We start from the raw sequence: 11,982 nt of genomic DNA, 5'->3' as shown, positions 1-11,982 counted from the left end.
CCAACGGCGACGTCGAAAATGTTACTGCCGACTGAACTGGAGACAGCCATGTCTCCGAAGCCCTTTCGAGCCACCAGAACGCTCGTGATCAGGTCCGGGATGCTCGTCCCGGCTGCCAAGAACGTCAGTCCCATCACCTGTAAGCGGACGAGGTTTTTATCGCGATTCACCTCCCGCGTCACGTATTAAAAAGGCGACTGACCTCTGTGGGGATCCCGAGTGTTTCCCCAACGACGGTGGCCCACCAGACCATAAGGTACGAGAAGATGGCGATCCAAGCGATGCTGCCCAGGAAGGCGCCCGCTACGTATTTCACTTTTTCCTGAAAAAGGTATAAAACTCACTCATTAACTGAACTAAAACAAAAGCTTTGCGTTTAGCCTAATCGCCATCCTCACCATGACTGAGGGTTTGTCGCTTTCATATCCGGGTCCCGTTTTATATACAGATTGAAACAACAACAATAATAACAACATTATTGCGAGATGATGAATGGGGATTTTCATCGCCAGGGGGCGATACTCTACCCCATCGCTGGTGGTGATGCGGGGAATGAAATAATGAGCCCCTTTCACAATAAGGACCGAAGTCATATGTATATCCAGTAAGGTGAAGAGAGCTTTGAGGGCAGAGCGTTGGTGGACTGGATGTGGCCAGGGACCAAGCAATTTTGTGAGAGAGATTGGGCGAGAGTCCAGCTCGTTAAGGGATCCTGAGGGTACGGTTCGGGAAGGTTGGTAGTGTGGGCAGTGGAGAAGAATTTGCTCTAGATCTTCTACAGCACGACAGTGACAGCATTGGGGAGAGTCAACTTGTCTCAAGCGGTAACGGCACAGATTGAAATATTCAGGGAGACGCAACGTTTTTTCGCACATTCTGGTACATAAATTCAAAAATTAAATTATGCATAAAGAGAGAGAGGGAGTGTGATAATGTCGTTTACTTCGTAACACTGTTTAGCAGCATTGCACGTAAGGTCAGCGGATGCAATTTCAGTTACCGTTTTGTTTGTAACGACACCATGTTGCGTAATATTGCACAGGATTGCACGCGATTGACGGGATCAGTGACTTCTCTAAGCAGACGAAGATCAAAGATGTCCGGAAAAACAAATTTCTAGCTCACTGGAAGCGGCAGGCGCTATCGACAGCAGCGCAATAGCAGTTGCCGTAATTTAAATTTGAGCCCTAGCCATTTCGTCTTCAAATTCGTAGTCCCCGATACCTAAAGTAATTGCTCAAAACAAATAAAAATAAAAATGTATGCTTTCTTCGCGAAACTGGACACAATACGCGAATATACTAATATTAGCAAGAGAAGTTTTTCCATGCACTTCTTCAATAGTATAGTCAGAACTAGCTATACTGATATTGCATTTCGGGAAGCGACACAGTCCAGTGCTCGTTTGCACGACCACTGCGTTGACCTCGCCGCGCAGTGGCCGATACTCTGTCATTGGATGGAGAGAGAACGTGTCTTACGGGTCTCCGAACATCGGGCATGGTCAGCCAGAGGGGAAAGATGATTGGGGCGAGGACGACGTAATTGAAGCGTTCCCGCCACGTGTCGGGCCAGGCGACGCTCAACGGTTCGTTGGGTTCCTCGATGGGTTCTTGGTGCTGGTTGTTCTGCGGAACACAGGGAGAGAAAAGAGATCACTGGGAGGAATAACGGAGGAATTTGCATAAACACTACAACGAACACTTTGCCAAAATAAGAGCAAGGCTTCAGTACTGTGTGTTGGTGTGCGCCCCCCCCCCCCTTGTTGTTGTCGTTTTTAACGGCTTTTATCACGAATCACATCCAATAAGCCCGAATTCCTACGCTTAAGAGTAAGGTCGTTGACGATGTGTTCAGCGAACCTACGGATGCTTCCAAACGCTCACTTTCGAAGAAACGTTTCCCCCTTGGGGTTCTTCTCTACATTCGCAAATTTCCAGTAGACAGGCTAATGGCAGAACTGACGACTTATTATGAATATTGGCGTGGAGTGGGATCTGTTCCATAGCGTTGTCCAAATCGAAACGTGCGTTGATCTATTGATAGACCAGGCAGAATGACAACAAACCGTTCTATCCTGACATCAACAACGAACGACAGCAACATTGCCAGTGTCGTGTGGTTGTCAGGGTAATGTCTCTAATGGAGGTCAGGACGGTTCGACAAAGTCCATTTGCGCGTGCGTCTGTTTACGGACTCTCTCTGTACACACACCTGCACGGCAACGAGACTTTGAATTCGGGAGAATGGTTCTGGCGAGAAATCGAAATTAAGCTACGATGGAATACTACCTATAAATAAACCCAGCTCTATGAATTCACACCTAAGTTGCATGAACTAGACGGGATGTTACCGTTTGATTGCGGGCCCCGGCAGCTCAGTTGGTAACGTGCTGGGCTATGGGCCTGTTGCTCTGGGCCAGGTGGCGCGAGTGAGCAGCAACATCAGCGCCCCAAATCACGCAACACTCCCCAGTTTAGCAGACGACGCGGCACTTTCAAGTACACAGTTTCGAATTGTTCGCGCTTTTCAAGAAGCACCGCTTTTTCTGTTGATTTCCTACAGGTTTTGTAGCTTCCTTGGCACCATACCGTTTGACACACCATGCAAAACCCGCTGATGGAACTCCTTACTGTTGTGATCCGCGGCCGTTTGGGCCCGAAATGGCGCTCTGCAAACTTCACTGCAACAGCCCTATACTGAGGTCAAGGTCGCGGGCTTAATGCCGCCTGAGAACGGTAGTAACGTGCTGAAGGTAAAAACTGCTTTGTGTGCCAGAGATTTCCTGCCCGCGTTAAACAATCTCAAGTAGCCGAAGTCCTACGTACACTTGTACTACGTGCACCACGTCGCCACACATGTATACATAGGATGATTCGCCCCACGCGTAAATATACTCAAAACAAATTGATGAATGATTAACTTGATTCATTTCGTTTTTGTTTTTACGTTGATGCGCGCCACCATATTTGTATTTAACGATGATTGTGCTTCTTGCAACACTCAAGAGCTTAAGTAGACTCCCTTTATTTTTTTTCTTGCATTGGAAAATAGCACTGGTACGGTAGATATTGCCACTTTCGTCAATGATGTTACTGGGTGTGCCAGAAAATCATCTTGAAATATTTTAAGTTCCAGATATGTTCCTGTCAATTAAAAATTAAAATCTCTCTCCCTCATACAGTGTCAATACGATTGCTTGATTGAGTTGTTGTGGAACCATATAGACGCTTTGAAGTGAACCCTAGAAGGTATACGTATCCAATGGGGCTGAAGCAACAATACTGCACGCTGTGTTTCATAACGTCAGTGCATTCGGTGATAAATTGTAAAAACAATGCTTAATAACGCACGGACGAGTGATGAATAAATACATTTATATTGTGACACACTTTTATGTTGTCACAAAACTATTCCAACCTGCGCTCACACAAGGCTTAGTAGGTGGTTATTGACCATTGAAAACGATAATAGGCTAGCAGTTCTTCAATTTTCACGATTTGTTGGAGAAGAATTGAATCAAACTGTAATTTGTCATAAAAACAATTAAGCACCTAGTACGCGTCCCAACTCCTATAATTTTTATTCATTTCCGCTTCATTATAATATTTTAGTACTTTTACAAAAACACTATTATTACAAGAGATAAACTGATGTTCTGAGGCTGGAACAACATAGAAGGGACAGATACAAACAAAGCCTCAAATTGCCTAAGAAATCAACGATGAAAGATGAAAGTCACTGAAAAGGTTAGCCAGCTGTAGGGATCGAACCCACATCTTCTGGATTGCCGGTCCAGGGCTCTACCAATTGAGCTAAGCTAACACGCCTCTCCAGCGACTTTCAGGGTGCGTCATCTGAAGGGACGACAAACCAGCCACTCACACTCTCACTCACCCTCCTTTCACTCTTACATTAAGATGTGGGTTCGATCCCTACAGCTGGCTAACCTTTTCAGTGACTTTCATCTTTCATCACTATTATTACGTTACGTTATTGACTGATACTATACTACTGTTATACTATTATTATTAATCATATTGATATTTTTTATAAACACCAGCGCTACTCGAGAAAGTCTGTACTTCCTGATCTCTGACATTTCAGCGTGCCGACAGTCGCGGTAAATATTCACCCGTTAGCGGCCGCCACGCGACGGGCGTCGTATAATTCGGTAACAGGAATCCTATTTTTCGCCGTGTAACAGCCACCGTGTCCAATTCAGACGCCACTCTGCGAGGTGGCAGCAGCTGATGAAGAAATATAATCAGCTCGGAAGGCGGTAATGAGGGTGGAGTCACGAAGGCAGCATTAGAACGCAATTAAGGCGCACCTTGAAAGAAGGAGCGGAGAGAAGGAAATTGCCGCTCCATTTTTAGGCAGTGCACGACTTTGTCAAACTGACAAGCACCTCCCGAGATCAGTTGCCTTGGGAGTAGATTACGCTGGCTTCGGAGAGATTTTACTAATGGAGTCCCTCACTGTGAGGTAAGTCCTTTTTAGGACCCCGTCGCGCAAGGTGTTTGTTGTAGCTGGTTAAGAAGAAGGAGACTGTGCTAGTGCTAGTTTTGTTGGGCGTTCTTCGCTGTTTACACGGGCGTCTATACGAAGAAAGGTTGTGTGAAGGTGGAAAAGTTGATGGAAGAGGAGCAAGAGGTGTCGAGGGTGTACTGTTGAGTCTGGTACGTGTGTGGCATCTGAAGGTGACGTCGCGCGTTTTTTTTTTTGTCATTTTCTTTTTTTCTTTGTGTTATTTTTCCCCCGCCAAATGTGGGATTAAAGCAAATGCTGGTAGAATAGAGACAATTTTTTTCTTCTTTTCTTTCATAATGGTTATATTGATGATGTTTCTTGCGATCATGCTGCTGCTATATCAAGGTGCGCGGGATATAGTACTTCACAAACACAATAAAAATAAACGTGTTCTGCAGGGTTTCCGACAATGATGAGGATGAACTGGTGCACTGAGTGCGAACGAGACAACGGCTACGATGCGCCAAATAAGGATGAACGGTTCGATTATAAATTCTCGTTTTTTTTACCTGTGCCTCGTTCTTTGAGCCTCTTCTCTTTCGTCCGCATTTTTTCTTCTTACGCGACCTCTTTAAGCTCTCCAACAGCCTACTGAACTTTCTCTTCGTTTCTATTTTTCGGCGTAGACGCATTGCTTTTTCACACCTCATGCTTTCTCATCGGCATGCAATTAAGCGACCGGTTTCAGAGGCTGTATACGCGTTCGCTCACCGATCATTCGGTTAACAGTTTGAGCCCCGGAGTCGATCATCTGTGTCTCATAGTGCTCAAACACACTATGAGAAACAGAGTGCATTCCGTGCGTTGACATTCCTAATGTTCGAGTGCAAAGGTGTTGATACAACTGGGGATATGGGTATTACCAGTGATTGTGCGACGACAGCGCTGTTGTATCCGGAGTCCGGCGGGTTGCTGGCCGCTTCGCTGACCAGTTGGGCCTCCGTCTGCACAGGGCCGGCCGCTGCCCTGTGCATGATGGCTACCCCGCCTCCTGCCATTTTTTCGCTCAGGTTGGAAGTGATGGAAGATTCGCTCTGCGTACCAACAGGGTCAACATTGTATCCACCCCGCACTGTTCCGTCTTTTGACGGTCCACGTCACGCTGACGAAAAGTCAACGAGTGCCGGTGTCGGGATGCGGACCCACGCTTCTATGATTGCTGGTCAGGTGACTAATTACACTACAACTGTGTGTTGGGAAATTGAAATTAGGCAGAAGGACCCACATGCGGAGCTCCGGAGCTCACTTTCTACATATAGGTTGGCACCATAAATGGCTGACCCTTTTGGGATATGTTATTATATTTGTCAAACTTGTGGTAGGTTCGATTTGCGCAATATAGTGGACCAGTTTTGACCAGTGTTTTTTGTCAACTGAATACTTCGGTTTCGGATTCGAAGATAACGCGAACGTTGCGATGAAGATGTCGTGGGTAATAATTTCTTCCCCTTTTAAGAAGTGTGATCTTCACAGCACTACATCTCCCGTGGCCGACCGGATGAACTATTATCCCCATCAGTTACGACGCACCCGCGTGTGTGATATCTCATTTGCGTCTGTCATGTATGTGTGTGTCTCATCTTTTTAATCGTCATCCCACTCATGTACTAACCCACAGGCACTGAGGTATGGTACCGCATTTGTTGCGGTGAATCACCTCATCCCGTCGTCATTTATGTAGTTGTTGTTGTTGCCCTTTTAATCATGTCTAACAGACTGTCTGACAGAAGACAAAGTAACAGCTGAAGTGTCTGCTCTGTCCAGCCAACTAAGCAATGTTCCCGAATGTCTCGAACTTCAATTGCGCTGTCACTTTTCCCACCAGTCTTTTTTTTTTGTAAGTCATATTTGTCTTTAATTTATCTCATCCTTCTTTCGCCGTTTGTTAGTTTATCCTTTATTCCCTAATTCTTTTTCTTTTTCTTTATTTTATTCTTCTTTTATTTCTTTTTCTTTTTTCTTTGCGGAATAGCAAGCCGACGTCCCGTTTGGCTGACGTTTCCTCCCTTTTTTCTTTTGTTCTAATAAATATATCCCCCCCCCCTCGCCCATCAGTTCATCGCGAGCAATTGAACCTCTGTATGCAATAAGGGGAGAAGTCGAAAAATCCCAAAATGAGAAAAGGGGCCTGATCTGATTGTCCGTCCCATTGACACACATGCATTTCCCGTTTTTTATCATGCTGTGGCGGGCCAACAAATCCTCAATAAGGTCCTAAGTTTTCAATGGCAGGTGCATACTGGTATGTAGATGTCATTGCAACAAAAATAGTAAAAAGAGGATAAGTCGACTTATCCCCTTATTGCATACAGAGGTTCAATTGTGGACTACAAAGCCGAGATACAGTGCCACTCGCTTTAGCTGCTTAAAATGTTCTAATCGTGCCCGAGAATAATCATTCACTCAATCGCTCGTGGGATGTGGGATGAATATGACACTGGTTTGCGGGAAAAAACTGATGTGACAAAAAGACACGCGAGATATTTTTCTTTGTAATCTGTGATACATACCTGTAGGTTTGAAACGGAGTCTACTCGTGTGAGGGGATCGCTGTTTGATAGGCTGGTGAGCCTCGTCTCTGCGCTGTGCGTGGTGGCATCGTTGTCTAGCGGGGTCCCATTCCGGGGGCAGGAAGATGCCGGAGGAGGACCCACCGCTGCACCGTTGGCCACGCCACCGGGCTTTGTGGCGTCCAGCAGGACGCGTAGGGACGCGATGGTGTGAAGCTGACCTGCCTTCTCGTCAAGCTTGGCTGCACAGAGAGAGAGAGAGAGAGAGAGAAAAAAAACGCTTTTAAAATGAGTTTTTCTGAAGCGACCTTCTCTGCATGCATTTTTTCGTTTTTTTTTTTGCGGGGAAGCCTGCATTAAGGGCAACCTCCATGGAGCGAATGTACAGCGAAAAAGCTGCGAACTTCGCTGAGCGTCGGACGCCCTGCGCGAGGTGTCAAAAATGTGAGCGTCCGCCGCCGATCTGCCCCATGCCAGGTATTTTCGCCCAGCGTCCGCGATTCCGGAAGCGTCAACTGGAGATGAACCAATCAAAGTGCTCTTCCGCTACGAATATACGCCAGATCGTCTGCACGTGGTCGTCTGCTCTCGTGAATCATCGTCATCGTCCTCTTCTTGCAACTGGATGTTGTCATCTGCTCGCTGTTTCGCCAACTGCATCGCTAGAACGTGAGGCATTCTCTGCCAAGAAACATGTTTTCCTTTCGCAGTAGTGAATATGCCTTTCGGTACGTTACTGGGCGCAGCTTTTCAGACAGTTGTTGGATTTAGTTGCAAAATTTGTGACATTAAATGCACCTTTTCGAGCAACTGATTTCACTAAGCTTTCACCTTATACCCTGGCAACAGTGACATCACAGCATGACTTCCCGACGCCGTCTACGCCGTCCGCTGGCTTTTTCGCCCCATGGAGCTGGTGCCGGCGAACAACTGGCGGCGGAACGCGCGTGGCAGTCTGCCGCGCGAACTCTGTTGCAAAAAATTCTCTCCATGGAAGTTGCCCTTTACACAGCGCTGATCCAGAGTAGTTTTTTTTTCTCTTTCTTTTGTTTTTGTTTTTGAGTGTCCTGGCCAGTGATGGCTCATCTACGATGTGCATGAACAATGTCAATAAAATAAAGTCAGCAGCGCGCCAGTTAGTACAAAATTTGCACTGATTTCAAGGCAGCTTTTCTTCAACGGAGTTGCGCATTATTTAAATTTTAACATTGTGCTGTACCCGTTTCTGGTTTTAACCCAGAACCAAACTGTTCTGCCAGATTGTGACGCGCTCGATATTGTTCTAGCTTTAAAGGAGTACAGAGGGCCATCCAAAACATTTTCAGATTAAGACATCTGACGAAAGTGTGCGTGTCATTTTACCGAATAGCACGAAAGGTTTTGATGTGTGCAGTTTGTTTCCCAGAAAAAAAAAAAAAGAAAAAGAAAACCTCACATAAACATATAGCTCCGCGCGTTCACCCTTAACTCGACACTCCGGGTATAACGAGGAGGAGACGTATGATGCCACGTCACCGATGACGTAACAGGGGCAACTCGTTCTGGTTCGCTGTGCAGTGGGGGTCAGCGCCCTGTCCCTTGGCCGCCGTAAACCAGTTTTGCCAGTACCCCCAGAGACTTGGGGATAGAAGGAGCGGCCGAATCGTGACCGAGCCAGGAACAATGCTTTTTCAGAGCCCCGAACAGCCGAGTAGCAGACAACATTTCTCTGGACCAATCAGCGAGCGTGGCCCCTGTAGCGTCAGCGCGGCAGATCCCAGCCAGATCACAGGCTGGTACTGCTCTCCACCGCCGTTACGCACGGTCGCTTTTTGCGGCGTACTTTAAATTCAATATCTGCGATAATGACTATTATGACTCTATGGGGTGAATTAATTCTTATGGTGCATCTTACTGGCCTGCTTAGCAGTTTTATACAAAGAAAACAGGGTGTACTTCTCTGCTAGTTTAAGAGGTAATTAGCGCTTCGTCAATTCATACACTGTCATGGTAAGAACCATCCACAGAAGTGGCAATACTCACCATTGGCTTCGCCCTCATGCTCATGTAGAGGGTCTATGGAGTGGATGAGGAGTTGCAGGAGGCCGTGCCGAAACTTTGACCCCGAATGCATAATGGGTGCGCTCATTCGCCGCTTCGCCATCTACGTAACAATATTAAACGAATTAAATATTGGTCATAGCATTAATTACTTTCCTATCACGTATCTACTTATATGCAAACACGTGAAACGGAAAGGTACGTGAAACTTTTTTAGTTTAAGAGAATGCGGGGACCGCCTACTTGTGTTTTGTTATGTGATGTGATAGAAGAAGAAGAAGAGAAAAAAAACTATTCAGTACATATGGGCATAAGAGCTCCTGGTGTGCGAGTTACAGGAGCAGTAGAAGTATTGCTTGCGACACACTTGTCTGAAATCTTCGTTCAAAGGTACGTACAGAAGCCCGTATGTGCTTGGCCACCCAAGAAAGAGACGTACACGTATTGTTTGAGGGTGGGCAGTACGCTGTATGAGTCTATTAGCCGGAAGGGTCGATCTTGCAGCACCTGGAGATTTCAGACAAGGATGTCGCAAGCAGTACGTCTTGACGCCTAATGCATTTTCCCGCAACGAAAGCAGTACGTAGTATAGTACGACGTAGTAGCTACGAGAGCTGTAGTACGGGACGTTGCCGGTATAGTACTGATAAGTAATAACATGATTATTATGTTGAGCTTATGCAGCGCCAGCGCGAGATCATGTTGGCGTAAAGACCTCGGTTGTTCAAGATATAGCCCAATATATGAATAAAACCAGTCTTGTAGTTAGTGACATCAAGAACAACCTTCTGACGGTAACGCCTTCAGTATGCTCGAGGCTTACATGATGCCCTTCCTATTGAGAGTTGTTATTCGTAGCACTATAGCGAAACAAAGAAAACTGCCGTGTGATCACCTATCCGCCCTATCCGCATAAATTTGCATATATTACGTCTCTCGGGATAGCTATGGCTTTCTGCGAGGTACATAACATACATAAAGAAGATTGGGGGTGTTTGTTTCCGTCCCGGCATAGATGTGTCGTCCCTTCCAGTGACTGCGATAACAGCTGTCGAGGATTACCGCGAGCCTAACCTTTTCATCCCGTTCCTTTGTTATCATGTCGACATACAGAAAGAGGAACGATACACTAGACAGTTTTAGAGGTACCTAAGCGACCTCTGGGATCCAAACACTATTTGCGTTCTGAGCGTGCCCATTGACGATCCCTTTTTGGAGTACCCAAACGCTTGGGCTCCTTCTACCGTAAACCTGCCTACTGAAGAGCAACATTAACGTGTGTTATACTCCCATCTCGATTCTCTTTGTCTCTGCGAGATATTATTGCCCCACCACCAAATAAACTACAAAATAGGCTAACAGATACGATGAAGGATAACACTTTGGCACCGTATAGATCGCCGTCGATACATATCGCATTACCAGTGTTCTGAAATCTCTCAATCCATGTACGTTCTTCAACATGTACCATTGCGTGCACCCCATTCATTGCGTGATCTGTATTCCAGTACACATGAAAAATATGCGTAATAACAATGATTTATCAACTGGGCGGTGACTAGCACGTGCGTGGGGTACACTCAACTATTGGAGAATCCACTTCAGGTCAATGACAGCTCCCTTGTGGCGTTGCAGTCGATCGTGTAGCAAACCCACTATTGCACGTACGTTTGTAATAAGAAGAATCAACTGCGCTCTGCAAGTAAAAGTACGCCTACCCAACTTGGGTAGATCTGCGTCGCAGGGCCTCCACGGAGATGCAGGATAGGCTTCGGTATATGTATGCTTTACGTAATTTCACTATCTTTTCGAAGCCGGTGTGATTACCCCAAAATACAAGTTACTCGGGTATTCAAGGGCGCATAGATCAGTTTTGAAACCCAAGTGCAGTGTCATTATAGCGTGGAAGTAATGCGTAGTACAACCGTAACACATCGACGTTGCCTTCGTAAAGGTAGTTTTGCCTCATAAATACACATTATGCGGCAGAGTACCCTTTACAGGTGACACCCGCCGCGCTTTTATCCGTTTTGTAATATTTCACCGCAGCTTTTATTCCCCTAGCCGTTACATGAATTTTGTTCCTGCCAAGTGCTTGTGTCGTTTTATCGTACGTGCGCTGAGATACGCGATCACGCCATTACTGTTTAATAACTGCCATTTTTCTTAATGCCTCCTTTGTCATGAAGTCGCTGCTTTAAAGGCGCCGAGACTGTAGAAATAATACAGAGGCTGCTGACAGGTTTCCGTGCCTGCACTTCATCGTGGGCCTTATTACGGGTGGCTCTCCGCACAACAGCTTGTCGGGAAGTCTGAAAAATATATAACTTCGTAACACTCGAGTCTTTCGTGCGCTTTTAGGCTCATTTTGATGATTTCATACTTACATATTTATAACCTAACTGGTTATTTTTAGGTTTAAGCTTCGCCGATGCTCACTTGTGCGAAACGGTGACTGGGGAAAATAGAACGACATATGAGATCGCTCCCAGTAAACACACGTATCTCCACGGGATATGGCTGTGCAGAACTTTTGCGTGCGTCACTACGGCTGCAGTGCGTTAACGAGGAAAGGAATACGGTGTACAGAAAGATCTACGATCTAATAATCGTAGCGTAACGATATAATGATCTTGATCTACGACGAAATGTGGTACGTCGAGGAAAATGTGCTAATTTCTACGCAGTTCTGATCGCGAAACAAATGAAACACGCCGATGTGTTGAAAACTATGTCAAAACAGTTTTTGTTTAACCTCGAAGGCCAACCCATCTCGTGCACGGCTCACAGACAGATAATTCCCATAGTGAGCGATTACGATGTCGTAGTTCCATTGCATCAAACACGCATGACAGGTGTAACAGACTGAGGCTGCCTTTATTCAGTTTCAGTTAGAACT

At 46.0% G+C, this 11,982-nt stretch overlaps 1 protein-coding gene and 1 long non-coding RNA gene across 3 annotated transcripts in view; one reads left to right on the top strand and one right to left on the bottom strand.

The window, feature by feature from the left end:
- Positions 1-11,982, bottom strand: part of LOC135388964 (sodium/potassium/calcium exchanger Nckx30C-like) — a 174,711-nt gene that overhangs the window by 9,001 nt on the left and 153,728 nt on the right. For both annotated transcript variants that reach the window (XM_064618854.1, XM_064618855.1), the window contains 6 exons: positions 9,066-9,186; positions 7,044-7,285; positions 5,397-5,567; positions 1,482-1,628; positions 203-322; positions 1-137 (listed from right to left, as the gene is read on the bottom strand). In XM_064618854.1, the coding sequence (XP_064474924.1) occupies positions 1-137; positions 203-322; positions 1,482-1,628; positions 5,397-5,567; positions 7,044-7,285; positions 9,066-9,186 (938 nt within the window). The remainder of the gene's footprint in view (positions 138-202; positions 323-1,481; positions 1,629-5,396; positions 5,568-7,043; positions 7,286-9,065; positions 9,187-11,982) is intronic.
- Positions 1-11,982, top strand: part of LOC135388966 (uncharacterized) — a 162,962-nt gene that overhangs the window by 18,716 nt on the left and 132,264 nt on the right. The window lies entirely within an intron of this gene.

Source organism: Ornithodoros turicata, chromosome 3 (assembly GCF_037126465.1).
Source record: "Ornithodoros turicata isolate Travis chromosome 3, ASM3712646v1, whole genome shotgun sequence".
Taxonomy (NCBI): domain Eukaryota; kingdom Metazoa; phylum Arthropoda; class Arachnida; order Ixodida; family Argasidae; genus Ornithodoros; species Ornithodoros turicata.
Note: the sequence above shows the minus strand (reverse complement) of the source record. Positions and strands in the feature narration are given on the sequence as shown.